Source organism: Azolla caroliniana, unplaced genomic scaffold (genome assembly GCF_043228905.1).
Source record: "Azolla caroliniana isolate FFs.n. ecotype wild unplaced genomic scaffold, voAzoCaro1.0.p SCAF_11, whole genome shotgun sequence".
Classification (NCBI taxonomy): Eukaryota; Viridiplantae; Streptophyta; class Polypodiopsida; order Salviniales; family Salviniaceae; genus Azolla; species Azolla caroliniana.
In genome coordinates, this window is record NW_028230446.1 from 9,431,270 (window position 1) to 9,447,736 (window position 16,467).

General features: G+C 45.0%; 1 protein-coding gene and 1 long non-coding RNA gene across 3 annotated transcripts; one reads left to right on the forward strand and one right to left on the reverse strand.

Annotated features, from left to right (window-relative positions):
* Positions 1-565: 565 nt before the first annotated feature.
* Positions 566-3,278, reverse strand: LOC147857718 (protein PHR1-LIKE 1-like). Of its 2 annotated transcripts, XM_087327867.1 has the most exons (7): positions 2,234-3,277; positions 1,961-2,135; positions 1,796-1,872; positions 1,642-1,681; positions 1,136-1,202; positions 987-1,056; positions 566-829 (listed from the first exon to the last, which is right to left on the reverse strand). In XM_087327867.1, the coding sequence occupies exons 1-7, from the start codon at positions 2,738-2,740 to the stop codon at positions 659-661; spliced, it is 1,107 nt and encodes a 368-aa protein (XP_087183993.1). In that variant the 5' UTR covers positions 2,741-3,277; the 3' UTR covers positions 566-658. The 2 variants fall into 2 exon arrangements, with proteins under 2 accessions (XP_087183993.1, XP_087183995.1); XM_087327869.1 differs by lacking the exon at positions 987-1,056 and having other exon boundaries at positions 2,234-3,278.
* On the forward strand, positions 686-1,243 carry LOC147857719 (uncharacterized). The gene is made up of 2 exons (XR_015530529.1): positions 686-813; positions 993-1,243. It is a non-coding gene; the product is annotated as an uncharacterized LOC147857719 (long non-coding RNA).
* Positions 3,279-16,467: the final 13,189 nt, after the last annotated feature.

The following is a 16,467-nucleotide window of genomic DNA, read 5'->3' on the forward strand; positions in this document are numbered from 1 at the left end:
CATCTCCCATTAAAGGATGGTCTCTAGTAGACAATATAGATTTCTTTGTCCTTTCAAATGTCAACAATAGCACTTTTGGTCTTTTATTGGGAACACATGTTAATTTCATGAGATTATATGATATGTGCATATGAGCATGCTTGTGAAATGCTTCTTGAAGAGAAAAATGATGCTAGAGCCAAAATCAATATTGACAACTCATGAAAGGTCATTAAGAAACATGCCTCATTACCCATTTATTTAAGCGAAGGCACAACATCTACAAACCAAAACATCGTTAGCCAAGAGAGTAATCCTACATGTTGAATTCATCCACATGAATCAAACCATCAGTGTTTCCAAATCAAAGTCGATGAAACATACAAAGGGAGTATTGCTTTTGCAGTTGATGGCCATGTTCGGAGGTTGTGTGCCATTTTTCAAGTAAAGTCGAAGTGAAACATATAAACGATAATCGAACTATAGTCGAGGGTCAAGATCCAAGGGTGTGCCGGTTTTTCGGACTGCTCTCTCATATAATATAATGCTAACTATTTAAACCATATAGCACACAAAACACAAGTAGTAAAAAGGCAACAAACCTCTTCTCAATTATGGGTAGGGACATACATACATGTATTGTGTGTAGGATGGTGATGGTATGGTTTATGGGCTTCATCTAGATCCTCCTATGGGAGGAGGTTTTTAGAGTCATGGCTGATTCTGCCTCCTCCTTTTTCTTCTTCTTCTTCTGTTGTTGTTGTTGTTGTTGTTGCCATTTTTGTTGCTGAAGCATGTTGTGGAGGTGCTTCCCCTGCTCCTCAATTCGCATCTGTAAGTTCCTTTGAACCTACTTTCCAAACAATTGGTAACCATAAGTCTTAACCAAAGGCGTTCTTAACAATAAGAGTGAAAAAAAAAAAACCAAATTCTATTTTCAGTTTTGGGTTCCAAGTGATTTCTGTTAGAATTTTGTTATTTCTTTTTTTTGTTTTTCTTTTTAAAACCTCAAGCTGCTCATGAAGTTGCTTCTGCATCTCCATCTGTAATTGGAGAGCTTCTGTCATCTGTAATGCCCTGAAAAATACACCATTTTTCTTTGCAATGTAACATACTGGTGCCAGCTAGTATAAATAATCATAAATGAAAACAATACATTGATCCATCCAGCATGGTGATGGCCTCAATGGAACTAGATGAGCCCCTTTTTCTCCCATGTTCGTCTGCAATTCATAAATGAGGAAGATCAAATGAATGAATACAATATATATGTAGATTTCATTTATGAAGAGATGCTTATAGTTTTTCACTCATTTCATTACATTGTATCAATAGCATTGATCGATGCTTCTTTACTTGATACACACACATGCTCCCTTTTCATACATGCTATTTCTATCGCTATAGAGCGATCATATCAGTATTTTATTTCTTTCTACTTGAGTAGGGGGATATCCATTCTGATGGATATGGATGGATCAAAAGTTGCAAAGAGGAGTTTTATAAGATATCTAGCCAAAATTTGGATGAGAAAAGCTAAGCATTGTCAGTAACAATCTAACTTAAGCTGTACATTTCTATAATCCGGATACAATTGCTTTTTGCATAAATTCATGAAACACATTTCCATTATGATTTCGAAAAGCTTTGGGCTTAGCTCACCTCTTTGTGCTCCTGGAATGTCTTGAGTAATTCGATATTTCTGCACACACATTCTAAGCTTTTCTTATTAGAGAAAGATGTATGCATCACCCTGTAAACACATTCTCTCTAAGAACTTTTCTGTTGCCAGTGTTATAATGTACAGATTCCCAACCTGCAAATGGCTTTTGATGTGAGATAATTGTAGCCCAGGAATGTTCATCAATTTGAGCACGCACTTGGGGGTTGCCTCTGGATTGCGTGAAAAGCAAAAAACAAAAGAGCATTTCAGTGGACGAACATAAAAACATGATAAAATTTCAGCTTTTATATTCCTCACTTTCTGCACCACCGAGCTCTTTCACTGCCTCTCCGAAACATTTATGAAGTTCTGGAGTCCACCGCAATCGGAAACGTTGCTTATGTTTGGCAGTACTGAGATTTATTGAATTTCCAGTGGCCAAAGTAGAGCTTTGTATCATCTCACTTGGAATCGCCATCTTAATCTCCTTTGCCTAGTGAATACATAAAACAAAACGAAACAAAAAGTTCAGGGCGTATGAGGTAATATAGGGCTAGATGAAAAGATCGATGAGAGGATGTGCATACTTACGTTACTAGGCTTGGGGGAGGCTTTATTTGTCGTAGAGATGAACATCTGTGCCCATGAAGCAACATGACCATCATTGTTAGGCAATCGGTCCAAATCACACCAATCGAAGTTGGAGTCTCTTTGAGCAATTTCGGGGAGAGAAACATTGCTAGGTGAGGGGTAGGGTTCTTGTAAAGAAGTTTGTGCGAATTCTAGAAGCTCTTGAAGATCCATAGGCATCTGGTGAAGATGTTGTGAATGAGTAACGAATTGTGAGGGTTGTATGCCTTCATTGTTCACTTGTGGATATTGATGTAACTGATGCGGATGTTGATAGTGATGTTGTTTGATTTGCTGAGGAATATATTGCTCGTGCAATTTCTGTTTGGAATGTGAGGTCTGATTTGACATGGTCTGAGATGGGTATGGTTGAGTTGATGATGGTATGGATGAAGCATGATCAGAGGAGGCTATGAATGGTGTTGGTGGATTTGTTTTTGTGTGAAAAGAAGACAATGGATTTGACATAGAAGCTAAATGCTTCCTATGAGAATTTTAACTTGACTCATCCTCTTCTCTCCTTTTTCTATTAAGATCTTCTTGGTTTGATTAATCTTGAAGTCAGTTTATTAATAATGTGTTCCCATAATTAATCTTGAACTCTGTTTCACCGAATCACAGCATTTAGCTTGATCTTTGCTTATCCATTGGCCATAGTTGAAGATGATTCATATAAAGAACATGCTCTTTTCCCATAACAGGCCCTGTTTCAAAACCACAGATTTTGAACTCTCATAAAAGCTCAGCATTTGGTTCTGATTTTCTTTGTTTTGTTGGTATAATCTCTTTTAAAGCATTTAGCTTGATCTTTGCTTATCCATTGGCCATTAGAAGAAATCAGGACTCTGTTTCACCGAATCACAGAAATCAAAGCTTTTGATGATTATGAAGGAGTTGGGTTTCTTTTTTTCTTCACAAAATAAAAGATTGAATGGACTTCGTGTGATTTTCAAGACTCTCATCTGTATACAATTCACAAACCCTAGCTAAATTAATAGATGTAACAGAAAGGACAGCCTGCCTCCTACACATAAATGCATACAGGAAGATCCGTTAAAATAATAACAGTGGGATGGAAAAAGGTCTATAAATTCCATGCACAAATTGCGTGGATTCCACGGAGAGCTGGGCGAAAGAATGATTCGCGCTGTCACTGGTGTCTCTCTGTGGTGGATTGATTCCCAATGTTCTGCAATTTGGCAAGGGAATATGAAGGAAAAAGATGGAAGTCTGGGTTTTGCTTTTTTAGATGGGGGGAAGGCATATACATATATATCCCTCCTCATCATTGCACTCTTCCTTTCCTGCAGGGCAGGCTGCAAATTGCAATGCTGAGTTGAGTCCACCCACTCTCTCTCTCTCTCTCTCTAACTCTCTCTGTATTATAGTTCCTGGAATTACATGATTTCAACTCATTCATCTGCATGCTAATCATACTCATTATACTTGTCTTCTCAACATTAATCATATCTTATAATTTGAACATACACTTTCCTTGTTTGAGGTGCTCAATCTTCCGACAATTATATCACTTGGACGATAAATATCGTATCATTGGAAATCACTAATAATAAAACCTCGCTAAGAATCACGGACACACATGATATGATTTCAATAGTTTAGAACATCTCAAATAAAACTTGGCACCAAAACACTCATCGCACTCTTCTTGACATGGAAATATGGAAGCTTTAATCCCATTGCATGACTCCCACTATCTTGGGTATCTCGGTATCACCCTTGATTGATAAGCTAAATAGATTAGTTGGACTAGAACATTTTGTATTATCGTCAAATGCTGATGACAAATTTCATAGTAAAGGATTTTGATGTTATCGAAGTCAATGAACATCAAGATTTCTAATGTTAGCTACTCATAATATTGTGCAAAACAATAAAGTCATTCATGACGTCATATCCAATTGGAAGTTCTCGATGCCATTCATATTGATTTTTTGGAGGATGCTAACATATGAAGAATTAGTATAAATAGAGTATTAGGGTGCAAACCTCATTGCCTTCCCACTAGTTATAAACCACATCATCTCCATCCAAAGGGAGTTGAGAGCATATCAAGGTAGAAGCATAATTAAACTATTACGTTGTCGCGATGTTTCGCGTGTGTGTGTTACTTGGGTGGGACCACGGGGGTCTTGGACTAGGGAGTACTGAAGGGATAGAGAAGACCCGAGGTTTGCTTTACGACAATACTACTTCCTGACCCCTTCCTAAGCAAGGGCTCGTTGCCCCTTTTGTGAGGCCAGTGGCTTTTGTTGATCACGACTAGTCGAGTTTTCGAGATCACCACACGAGCCAATGATCAAACGGGTACAAGCAAAGATGAGCACGCAAGATGAATGCACAAAGGGACGATAACACAAACACGAATGCCCGTACATCTTTATGAGGAGGAGAGGTGCATGGGCACACCCAAATGCTCCCTTGTCACAAGACGTCGAACGTATGAGGAAGACAAAACACACGCACAAATGCTTGTACGCCTTTATGTTGGAGACAAGGCCGTGTCGATGCGGAAGATTAAATGGCATTCGATTCGAGTTGAGTACCTGCGTATGACAGTTTTGCAAGATCGTGCACAGAGAGAGAGAGAGAGAGAGAGGCACAAAAGACTTTCTATTCAATAGAAACAATAATACAACCAACCTTACAAAAAAGGTTACAAGGTCACTATATATAGTGACCGACTTAGGGCAACTGCCATTTATGCTAATTACACAAATGGCCCAAACTTGATCTATACAAAGGGATAGTGTGAATACGTCCATTATACACTTGTATTCGACACTCCCTCGTAATGGGCGTATACATGGGTTATCTAAGATTACAGGTATAAACCTAGGTTCTCGGACATATCAGTTTTGTTCGAGTCGGCAGGGTCCGAAGGCAGAAGACCGAATTGGTCGGGTCGGAAGAGTTGAAGCCGATCATTAAGGAACTGATGTCGGTTGTCTGAAACCATCCTGCGCTGTGTCCGGCTCTAACCGGACTGGTTTGTCGTTACGCCCATCTGATGCCGAAGGGACCGAAAGCGGTCTGCCGAAAGACACTTGGTCATTCCATCTGCGACATTGTCGGTTGTGGATATTTTCTCCAGACCGATTTTCCCTGAAATGACGCAGTCCCGAACGAAGTGATATCGAACGTCGATATGTTTGGAGGCGTTGTGGTGAACCGGATTTCTCAACAAGGCAACAGCACCTTGACTGTCGCTATAGACAACTGGAGCCGAGTCATGGTCGACTTGTCGAAACGTGTGCGCCAGCCGGCCGAGCCACAAAGCTTCTTTTGCAGCGTCGGACGCAGCTACATATTCTGCTTCGGTCGTTGAGGTCGCTGTGCACTCCTGAAGTTTCGACTTCCACGAAATTGCTCCATTGCCGAATTTGAAGCAGTATCCGGTTGTTGATTTCCGACTGTCTATACAACCGGCGAAGTCCGAGTCGGTGTAACCGACTACGCCTGAGGTTGAGTTCGGACCGAAAAGAATGCCGTGGTCTTTTGTGCCAGCCAGATATTTGAACACATGCTTGACTGCGTTCCAATGCGATCTGCCAGGATTGTGCATAAATCTGCTAACGACTCCTACGGCATGAGAAATATCAGGCTGTGTTGCGACCATCAGGTACATAAGGGAGCCGACTGCCGGTGCATACGGTACCGACTTCATATCTTCCCCCTCCGGACCGGATGTCGGGCAGTCTCGCTGAGAGAGCCGAAGATTCATGGGGAGCGGGGTTGAAGCAGATTTGGCTGATTGCATGTTGAAGCGTTCCAAGACACGTCCGATATAGTCGGTCTGAGACAAAAAAAGATGTCGGTTATCGCGATGCCGACTAATCTTCATGCCAAGTATGTGTCGTGCCGGACCGAGGTCCTTCATGGCAAACTTCAACCGCAATTGCCGAATGAGATCGGCAAGTTCGCCCGCGTGGCGTCCAGAAATTAGCATGTCGTCCACGTAAATGATGAGGAAGATGGGTGACCCATCGTGAGCTGTGTTGGTAAAAAGACAATGGTCCTCATCGCTTTTTGAGAAGCCGATCGATTGGATGAAGTCGTCGAACTTCTTATACCATTGTCGCGGTGCCTGTTTGAGGCCGTATAGACTCTTCCTGAGTCGGCAGACTAGATGTTCGTGGCCAGTTGCCACGAAGCCTTTTGGCTGCTCCATATAAATTTCCTCTTCAAGATCACCATGGAGGAAGGCTGTTTTGACATCTAGCTGAATCAGCTCCAAGTTGTCGGCTGCCACTACGCCGAGTAGAAAACGAAGGGTTGTCATTTTCACCACTGGTGAAAAAATCTCGTCGAAGTCGACGCCATATTCTTGTCGGAAGCCCTTCGCGACTAATCTGGCCTTGTACTTTGGGGTGGTCGAATCAGACGTCTCTTTTAGTCGATAAACCCACTTGCAAGGAAGAGCACGTCGATTCTTAGGTAATTCGACCAGATCCCAAGTCTTGTTTGCCCGAATGGAGTGCATTTCCGACTCCATCGCCAGATGCCAGGTGGCTGAATCGACAGATGTCGATGCTTCTTCGTAAGACGTCGGTTCGCCGGCGTCGGTGAAGAAAATTCCAGGAGAATACCTCTCCGGAGGTTGCGACAGTCTCTCGGATTGTTGAGGTATGATTGGACTGGTCGCATCGGGTATCGAGGTCGGATGGTCCGAAAGCGAATTATTCTGCTGTGCCGAGTCAGAGTTGTCCGAGTCGGTGGTGTAAGGTTCAGCTACCCGTGAAGCTGACCGTGTGTTAAGAGCGGGGCCTTCTTGAAGGGTCGGCACATCGGAAAATGTTACCCTTCGGACTTCGATCGGTTTTTCGACTGATGGATTCATAGCCGACTCGTTGAACACAACGTCCGAACTTCGAACGATTTGTCTGCGTTCGGGGTCCCAGAGTCGGTATCCCATTTCGCCGTCTGATCCATATCCAAGGAAAATGCATTTCCTGGACCGAGGTGCAAGTTTTCGGCGATCATCTTTCGGAATAAGGGCGTACGCCTCGCATCCGAAGATCCTCAGCTTGTCGTAATTCGGCTTACTGCCGATCCATAGTTCCTGAGGAATTTGAAGTCCTAGAGGTCTGCTTGGCGACATATTGATTATGTGTACTGCCGTGAGTAGAGCCTCTGCCCAGAAGCCATCCGACAGTCCGGAGTGTTGGAGCATGGAAACTATCCGTTCTTGGATTGTCCGATTCATTCGTTCTGCAATCCCGTTTTGCTCCGGACTGTGTGGTGCCGTAAATTCACGTCGGATGCCGCGTTGTCGGCAGAATTTGACGAATTCTTCTGATTAGAACTCTCCCCCATTGTCGGTCCGAAAGCATTTCAGTTTTCGGTCGGTTTGATTTTCTACCATAGCGAGCCAATCGGAGAAGATCGAGAAGACATGATCTTTGGTGCGAATTGGATAAGCCCACACCTTTCGAGTCGAATCATCAATAAAACTGACGAAGTAAGAGGCACCGCCGAGAGACTGATGCGGCATTGGGCCACAGACGTCCGAGTGGACTAAATCGAGAGGTCTCGTTTCTCTTGGTGCTGATGTCGGGTGTGATGCGGCTGCTTGTTTGCCATACTTGCAATGTTCGCAGAATTGATGGTCCGAGAAGGAGAGTTTAGGGATGTATCCGGCTCTAGATAGATGCGTAATGCCGGCCTTGCTGAGGTGTCCTAATCTTCTGTGCCATAGTGATGACACAGGAATATCCACCAAAAACAGGTTACCCTCTCTGAGCGTAACATGTAACGGATACAGTGAGTGTATCTTGGGTCCTCTAGCAAGCAGGAGGTTCCCCCTGTGGAGTGTCCACCCTCCCGAAGAAAAACCGGCACGAATGCCGTCTTCGTCTAGTTGTCCGACTAAGATCAATGGTCTAGAGAGCTCGGGTACATGTCGGACATTGTGAAGTACAAGTGTAGAGCCACCTGCAAGGTTGAGCTCTACTGTGCCGATGCCAATGATGTCACAGTGTTGCGAGTTGCCGACTCGAACTGAGTCGGAGTGACGGATCGTATAGTGCCGAAATTGGGATCGATGAGGAGTCACGTGAAATGACGCGCCCGAATCTAAGAGCCATGTGCTCGATTCTTCAGTCGTGAGCAGAACTTCTGATCCGACTGGATTTTCGATTGATAGTATATTCGGGTCGTTTGGTAGCACATCAGCTGAGAAGCTGACGTAATTGATCTCCTCATGCCGGCCACTCTTCTTGTCTGATTTCTGAGACTTGTCGTTCTTGTTCTTGAGTGCGCGGCAGTCGGCTTTGATGTGTCCGGGTTTCTTGCAATAGTTGCAGATTCGATTATCCCGTGACTGGCTCCGTCTTCGCTGATTGTTTGGCTGCCGTGAGGAATCTCTTCCTCGTATGTTCGATCGGTCTGTCGAACCTTGTACTACGTAAGCGTCGTCTGTTGAGTCTTTGCCGAAAGACTTTCTCCGAGCTGCTTCGGTCAGGATTGCGCTCGTGACTTCGGAGTATTTAACAGCCGTGGTTGACGCGTTGCACACGGTTGTGACGAAAGTTTCCCATGATGAGGGAAGGCTGCTCATGAGTATCATTGCTCTGAGTTCATCCTCGATTGCCGTCCCCTGAGATGAGATTTGGGAGCTTATGCTTTCGTACTCATTTAGATGTGCTTGAACCGAATCGGATTCTTTCATCCGCAAGTTGTAGAGGCGCCGAATAAGAAACATCTTCGTTGCAGCGACCTTCTTTTCGTAGGTGTCCGACAGTGTTTTCCACAGTTCGAATGTTGTCGTACACGATTGCACCGTAAAGTATACCGATTCCGAAAGGTGCATCCGAATCGTGGCGCGGACGATTCTGTCCAGCTTCTGCCACTCAATTGGTTTGTATCCTTCTGGAGGTTCTTCATTTTCGATGGGATCGATTTGCCCCTTGACTATGAGATAGTCCTGCATTTGCTCCTTCCAGAAGTTGAAGTTCGATCCATCGAACTTTCGTAGACTCATTTCTAACGAGCCGGATGTTGATGCCATCAAATTTGGTTTCGGTTGACGAAGCTCGGTTCGGAGTTGACTACGAACCTTGTTGGAGTGCAGCCGGTTGGCTCACCCGATATCGTTCTAGTCGGATTTGAACCCGAGTCGGTTCGGCTTCGGATATATGTATTGTTGAGCTTGCTCGAATTGACTCCGGTAACTTGAGGGACAGAACCGACTGGTCTTCCCGAATGTTGCCGAGTCGGAGTGAGCCCGGTTCGCTTCCGAATATATATGCCAAATACCGATTATTGAAACCGATTGTCTGGACCGATTCTGCTTCGGGTGACTGCAGCGACGAGAGAGACGGATCCAACTGATCCTCCCGAATGTCGATCAGCTGGATGAAGCACGAATTGGGGTTGTTGTCTTGAGACTGGTCTGCACCGAGTGGTTACAATGAGCGGCGAGCAGCGTTTGATGACCTCTTCGGATGCCGTTTAACCGAGTGGAGCACGATCGTGTCAATGTTGCATAAGGGGATTTCACCTCGAGCGGTTACGATCACAAGGAACAGAGTACAACCTGCTGGCTTACTCCAAGCGAAGATGACCTAACGCGATGAGATGCAAGCCTCGTTTTTCTTCTTCTTCTCTCTTCTTCGAATGACGCAAGAAACTGAATGTTGTGCAGGCTGAGACGACGGCCGACAGCGGGATGAAGGACCGAATACTGTGCAGGCTCTGATACCAAATGTTGGAGACAAGGCCGTGTCGATGCGGAAGATTAAATGGCATTCGATTCGAGTTGAGTACCTGCGTATGACAGTTTTGCAAGATCGTGCACAGAGAGAGAGAGAGAGAGAGGCACAAAAGACTTTCTATTCAATAGAAACAATAATACAACCAACCTTACAAAAAAGGTTACAAGGTCACTATATATAGTGACCGACTTAGGGCAACTGCCATTTATGCTAATTACACAAATGGCCCAAACTTGATCTATACAAAGGGATAGTGTGAATACGTCCATTATACACTTGTATTCGACACTTTATGAGGAGGAGAGGTGCATGGGCAAGCCCGAACGCTCCCTCGTCACAAGACGACCTAACGTACAAGGAATACACAAACACACGCACAAATGCTCGTACGTCTTTATGAGGAGGAGAGGTGCATGGGCACGCCCGAAACACTCCCTTGTCACAAGAAGGCTGAATGTACAAGGAAGACACAAACACACGCATAAAATGCTCGTATGCCTTTATGAGGAGGAGAGGTGCATGGGCAAGCCCAAACGCTCCCTCGTCACAAGATGACCGAACGTACAAGGAAGACACAAACACACACACAAATGCTTGTACGTCTTTATGAGGAGAGGTGCATGGGCACGCCTGAAACACTCCCTCGTCACAAGACAACCGAACGTACAAGGAAGACACAAACACACACACAAAATGCTTGTACGCCTTTATGAGGAGGAGAGATGCATGGGCAAAGCCTGAACGCTCCCTCGTCACAAGAAAACCGAACGTACAAGGTGTTGTAAGCAATGTCGTCAGTGCGGAAGATCAAGAAGCACTCGATTCCTGTTTATTCCCTGCGTATGACTGTTTCTATGTCGTTGCACAGAGAGAGAGAGAGAGAGAGAGAGAGAGAGAGGCACACAAGATTTTCTTTATTTCTCAAAGCAATAATAATACAACAACCAACCTTACAAAAAGGTTACAAGGTCACTATATATAGTGACCGACTTAGGGCAACTACCCTTTATGCTAATTACATAAATGGCCAAAACGGGATAGTGTGAATACGTCCATTATACACATGTATTCGACACTCCCCCGTAATGGGCGTATACATGGGTTATCTGAGATTACAGGTATAGACTTGGGTTCTCAGACATATCAGCTTTGTTCGAGTCGGCAGGGTCCGAAGGCAGAAGACCGAACTGGTCGGGTCGGAACAGTTGAAGCCGATCATTAAGAAACTGATGTCGGTTGTCGGGAACCATCCTGCTCTGTTGTCCGGCTCTAACCGGACTGGTTTGTCGTTACGCCCATCTGATGCCGAAGAGACCGAAAACGGTCTGCCGAAAGACACTTGGTCATTCCATCTGCGACATTGTCGGTTGTGGATATTTTCTCTAGACCGATTTTCCCTGAAATGACGCAGTCCCGAACGAAGTGATATCGAACGTCGATATGTTTGGAGGCGTTGTGGTGAACCGGATTTTTCGACAAGGCAACAGCACCTTGACTGTCGCTGTAGACAACTGGAGCCGAGTCATGGTCGACTTGTCGAAACGTGTGCGCCAGCCGACCGAGCCACAAAGCTTCTTTTGCTGCGTCGGACGCAGCTACATATTCTGCTTCGGTCGTTGAGGTCGCTGTGCACTCCTGAAGTTTCGACTTCCACGAGATTGCTCCATTGCCGAATTTGAAGCAGTATCCGGTTGTTGATTTCCGACTGTCTATACAACCGGCGAAGTCCGAGTCGGTGTAACCGACTACGCCTGAGGTTCGGTTCGGACCGAAAAGAATGCCATGGTCTTTTGTGCCAGCCAGATATCTGAACACATGCTTGACTGCGTTCCAATGCGATCGGCCAGGATTGTGCATAAATCTGCTAACGACTCCTACGGCGTGAGAGATATCAGGCCGTGTCGCGACCATCAGGTACATAAGGGAGCCGACTGCCGGTGCATACGGTACCGACTTCATATCTTCCCCCTCCGGACCGGATGTCGGGCAGTCTCGCTGAGAGAGCCGAAGATTCATGGGGAGCGGGGTTGAAGCAGATTTGGCTGATTGCATGTTGAAGCGTTCCAAGACACGTCCGATATAGTCGGTCTGAGACAAAAAAAGATGTCGTTTATCGCGATGCCGACTAATCTTCATGCCGAGTATGTGTCGTGCCGGACCAAGGTCCTTCATGGCAAACTTCAACCGCAGTTGCCGAATGAGATCGGCAAGGTCGCCCGCGTGGCGTCCAGAAATTAGCATGTCGTCCACGTAAATGATGAGGAAGATGGGTGATCCATCTTGAGCTGTGTTGGTGAAGAGACAATGGTCCTCATCGCTTTTGGAGAAGCCGATCGATTGGATGAAGTCGTCGAACTTCTTGTACCATTGTCGCGGTGCCTGTTTGAGGCCGTATAGACTCTTCCTGAGTCGGCAGACTAGATGTTCTTGGCCAGGTGCCACGAAGCCTTTTGGCTGCTCCATATAAATTTCCTCCTTGAGATCACCATGGAGGAAGGCTGTTTTGACATCTAGCTGAATCAGCTCCAAGTTGTCGGCTGCCACTACGCCGAGTAGAAAACGAAGGGTTGTCATTTTCACCACTGGTGAAAAAATCTCGTCGAAGTCGACGCCATATTCTTGTCGGAAGCCCTTCGCAACTAATCTGGCCTTGTACTTTGGGGTGGTCGAATCAGACGTCTCTTTTAGTCGATAAACCCACTTGCAAGGAAGAGCACGTCGGTTCCTAGGTAATTCGACCAGATCCCAAGTTTTGTTTGCTCGAATGGAGTGCATTTCCGACTCCATCGCCAGATGCCAGGTGGCGGAATTGACAGATGTCGATGCTTCTTCGTAAGACGTCGGTTCGCCGGCGTCGGTGAAGAAAATTCCAGGAGAATACCTCTCCGGAGGTTGCGACAGTCTCTCGGATCGTCGAGGTATGATTGGACTGGTCGCATCGGGTATCGAGGTCGGATGGTCCGAAAGCGGATTGTTCTGCTGTGCCGAGTCGGAGTTGTCCGAGTCGGTAGAGTAAGGTTCAGCTACCCGTGAAGCTGACCGTGTGTTGAGAGCGGGGCCTTCTTGAAGGGTTGGCACATCGGAAAATGTTACCCTTCGGACTTCGATTGGTTTTTCGACGGATGGGTTCATAGCCGACTCGTTGAACACAACGTCCGAACTTCGAACGATTTGCCTGCGTTCGGAGTCCCAGAGTCGGTATCCCATTTCGCCGTCGGATCCATATCCAAGGAAAATGCTCTGATACCAGATGTTGATGCCATCAAATTCGGTTTAAGTTGACGAAGCTCGGTTCGAAGTTGACTACGAACCTTGTTGGAGTGCAGCCGGTTGGCTCACCCGATATCGTTCTAGTCAGATTTGAACCCGAGTCGGTTCGGCTTCGGAACTTGCTCGAATTGACTTCGGTAGCTTGAGGGACAGAACCGACTGGTCTTCCCGAATGTTGCCGAGTCGGAGCCTGGTTCGTTTCGGATATATATGCCGAATACCGATTATTAAAACCGATTATCTGAACCGATTTTGCTTCGGTTGACTGCAGCGACGAGAGAGACGGATCCGACTGATCCTCCCGAATGTCGATCAGCCAGATGAAGCACGAATTTGGGGTTGTTGTCTTAAGACCGATCTGCACCGAGTGGTTACAACGAGCAGCGAGTAGCGTTTAACGACCTTTTCGGATGCCGTTTAACCGAGTGGAGCACGATCGTGTCAATGTTGCACAAGGGGATTTCACCTCGAGCGGTTACGATCACAAGGAACGGAGTACAACCTGCTGGCTTACTCCAAGCAAAGATGATCTAACGCGATGAGATGCAAACCTGGTTTTTCTTCTTCTTCTCTCTTCTTCGAATGACGCAGGAAACCGAATGCAGAGACGACGGCCGACAGCGGATTGAAGGACCGACTGCTGTGCAGGCTCTGATACCAGATGTTGTAAGCAATGTCGTCAGTGCGGAAGATCAAGAAGCACTCGATTCCTGTTTATTCCCTGCGTATGACTGTTTCTATGTCGTTGCACAGAGAGAGAGAGAGAGAGAGAGAGAGAGAGAGAGAGAGAGGCACACAAGATTTTCTTTATTTCTCAAAGCAATAATAATACAACAACCAACCTTACAAAAAGGTTACAAGGTCACTATATATAGTGACCGACTTAGGGCAACTACCCTTTATGCTAATTACATAAATGGCCAAAACGGGATAGTGTGAATACGTCCATTATACACATGTATTCGACACAAGGAAGACACAAACACACGCACAAATGCTCGTATGTCTTTATGAGGAGGAGAGGTGCATGGGCACGCCCGAAACGCTCCCTCATCACAAGATGACCGAACGTACAAGGAAGATACAAACACACGCAAGATTGCTCGTACGCCTTTATGAGGAGGAGAGGTGAATGGGCACGCTCGAAATGCTCCCTCGTCACAAGACGACCGAACATACAAGTGGACGAGAACAAAGAGAGAAAGAAAGAAAGAAAGAAAGAAAGAAAAACACGAATGATATTGGCTAAATAAATAAATATGTGTTCGATTCCAATGCAAGATGACCCTTTATAAAATAGGGTTTGATTACAATGTGGCAACTTCTAGTTAACCACAAGCTCAACAAAACATAAATACTAAATGCCCTTAGAGACAAGAGCAAATCCGAACACGACGAAGACGAACACACAAGCACCACAAAAAAGCCGACCCCAACGAACCATGACCACCCAAACGGCGAGCACACAGGCTTGCAACGACAGACAGGGCGAAGCAATGTCGAACCAACGAAGCTCGGGCTCACGAGCACTTCGAGTCCCAACGCGAAGAAGAGGAGCACGTGGCGATGAGGGGATGAAGGGGTATGAGATGAAGAGAAGTGGTGAAGAAGAAGATGAAGAGCTCCGATGGAAAAATGGCGATAGTCTCCTCCTCCCAAAACGTCCTCTAAAATGAGCCCCCGTCGACCTTCTTTTATAGGAAAAAAAGAAGGGGGGTCGCCAATTTTGTCTTCAATGAAAAAGGAATAAAATTCCTTAAATCACGTTGCATTGTAAGACTGGATTTGAACCAATCACCTCTAGCTAAAAGTTAATGTGACTACTCACTAGCCCATTAACTCTCTTTTATATGATATATAATTCTATCTCTACAAATTCATAACCTGTCTCCCCTCTACTTTTTTATCTCTCCTCTCTCTTACTTTTTACACGAGCTTCTATACCCCCTTCCCACCCTTTCTTTTCCCTTTTCCTTTGCATGTGCATAATTAATTGCCTTTGTATGCACACACATTGCACATGCACATTTTGACACCCCCCTTTCGCCGGTTTTCCCACTCTCGAGCATGCCACATCACGATAACGTGCATAACCATAATTGATCACGAGATGGATTTTCTGTAGTTTGCCCTAATCTTATGATGAGAGTTTGTGCCAGTTAAGTCAGAAAGGAATCGTATTCAATTCTATGGTTTGATGTAACTATTAAATGTGTTATCATTTAACCACTTTGTATAAAGTAGTCAAGTTTGTACACACTAGAGCCTAGAATTTCTATGAATTAAGAAGGGTAGCTACATTCTTCTTATCAGGGAGGCTTAACTTATGTTGAGACTTTGACAATGTGGTTATGGCTCTTGTTATCTAAGCACGTATGATCCTTGCGGAACCCAAGGTACGACCTCGCATCAACCCTTGATGGTATGGGGCATCGAGGAGGTTTTCGGGTCCGTGTCACGCTGTTACTAGAGGCGGTCAACAGGTTTGGCACCACTCTTTCCTTTCTTTGGTCTATAATTTGTTGAGAAACAAGCTCAACAAAAGCATATGATGCATATTGGTAAGTGAGATATTCTATAGTAGCTATTGGGAAATTAGCTACTATTAGGCATATAGGCAAAACAACTATTTAGCTGTGTACAACTAGTTAGCTACTCGCAGCTAATTAGCTGCATATATAAGTCACTTATAACTTTGGTAAAAAGTAAGAGAGTGAGATATAGAAGAGTAGTAAAACGTAGTAGTGAGTGAAGTAGAGAATAGAAAACTGACGAGAGCGAGTTGAGTCTGCGTGTAATGAAATTGAAGAACCTTTTTGGTTTGCTACTAAACGATCCAGCACATCACGATCCGTTGTGCACAAAGAAGAGCCGGAGCGCCTTCGTAACATGGTATCAAAGCAAAGTTGTTCGTAAATAGGAACAATACAGATTTGAGAAGTTTGTTTCTAGTTGCTGATCTGAATTAGAAAGTTGTCTGTGAAGTTAAGTGTAGGAAAAGCCCTAACTTGAAAGAAAGAATGGCTTCTGAGAATGGAAGACAAATAATCACAGCAAAATTGGACAAAAATAATTTACTTCAGAATGACAAATTTCCTGATGGGAAAAGGATACTGGGATTATATTGAAGGAGACCTAGAAGAGGCTCTAGAGATCCCTGAAGAAAATGCAACTACTGCACAGATTAAA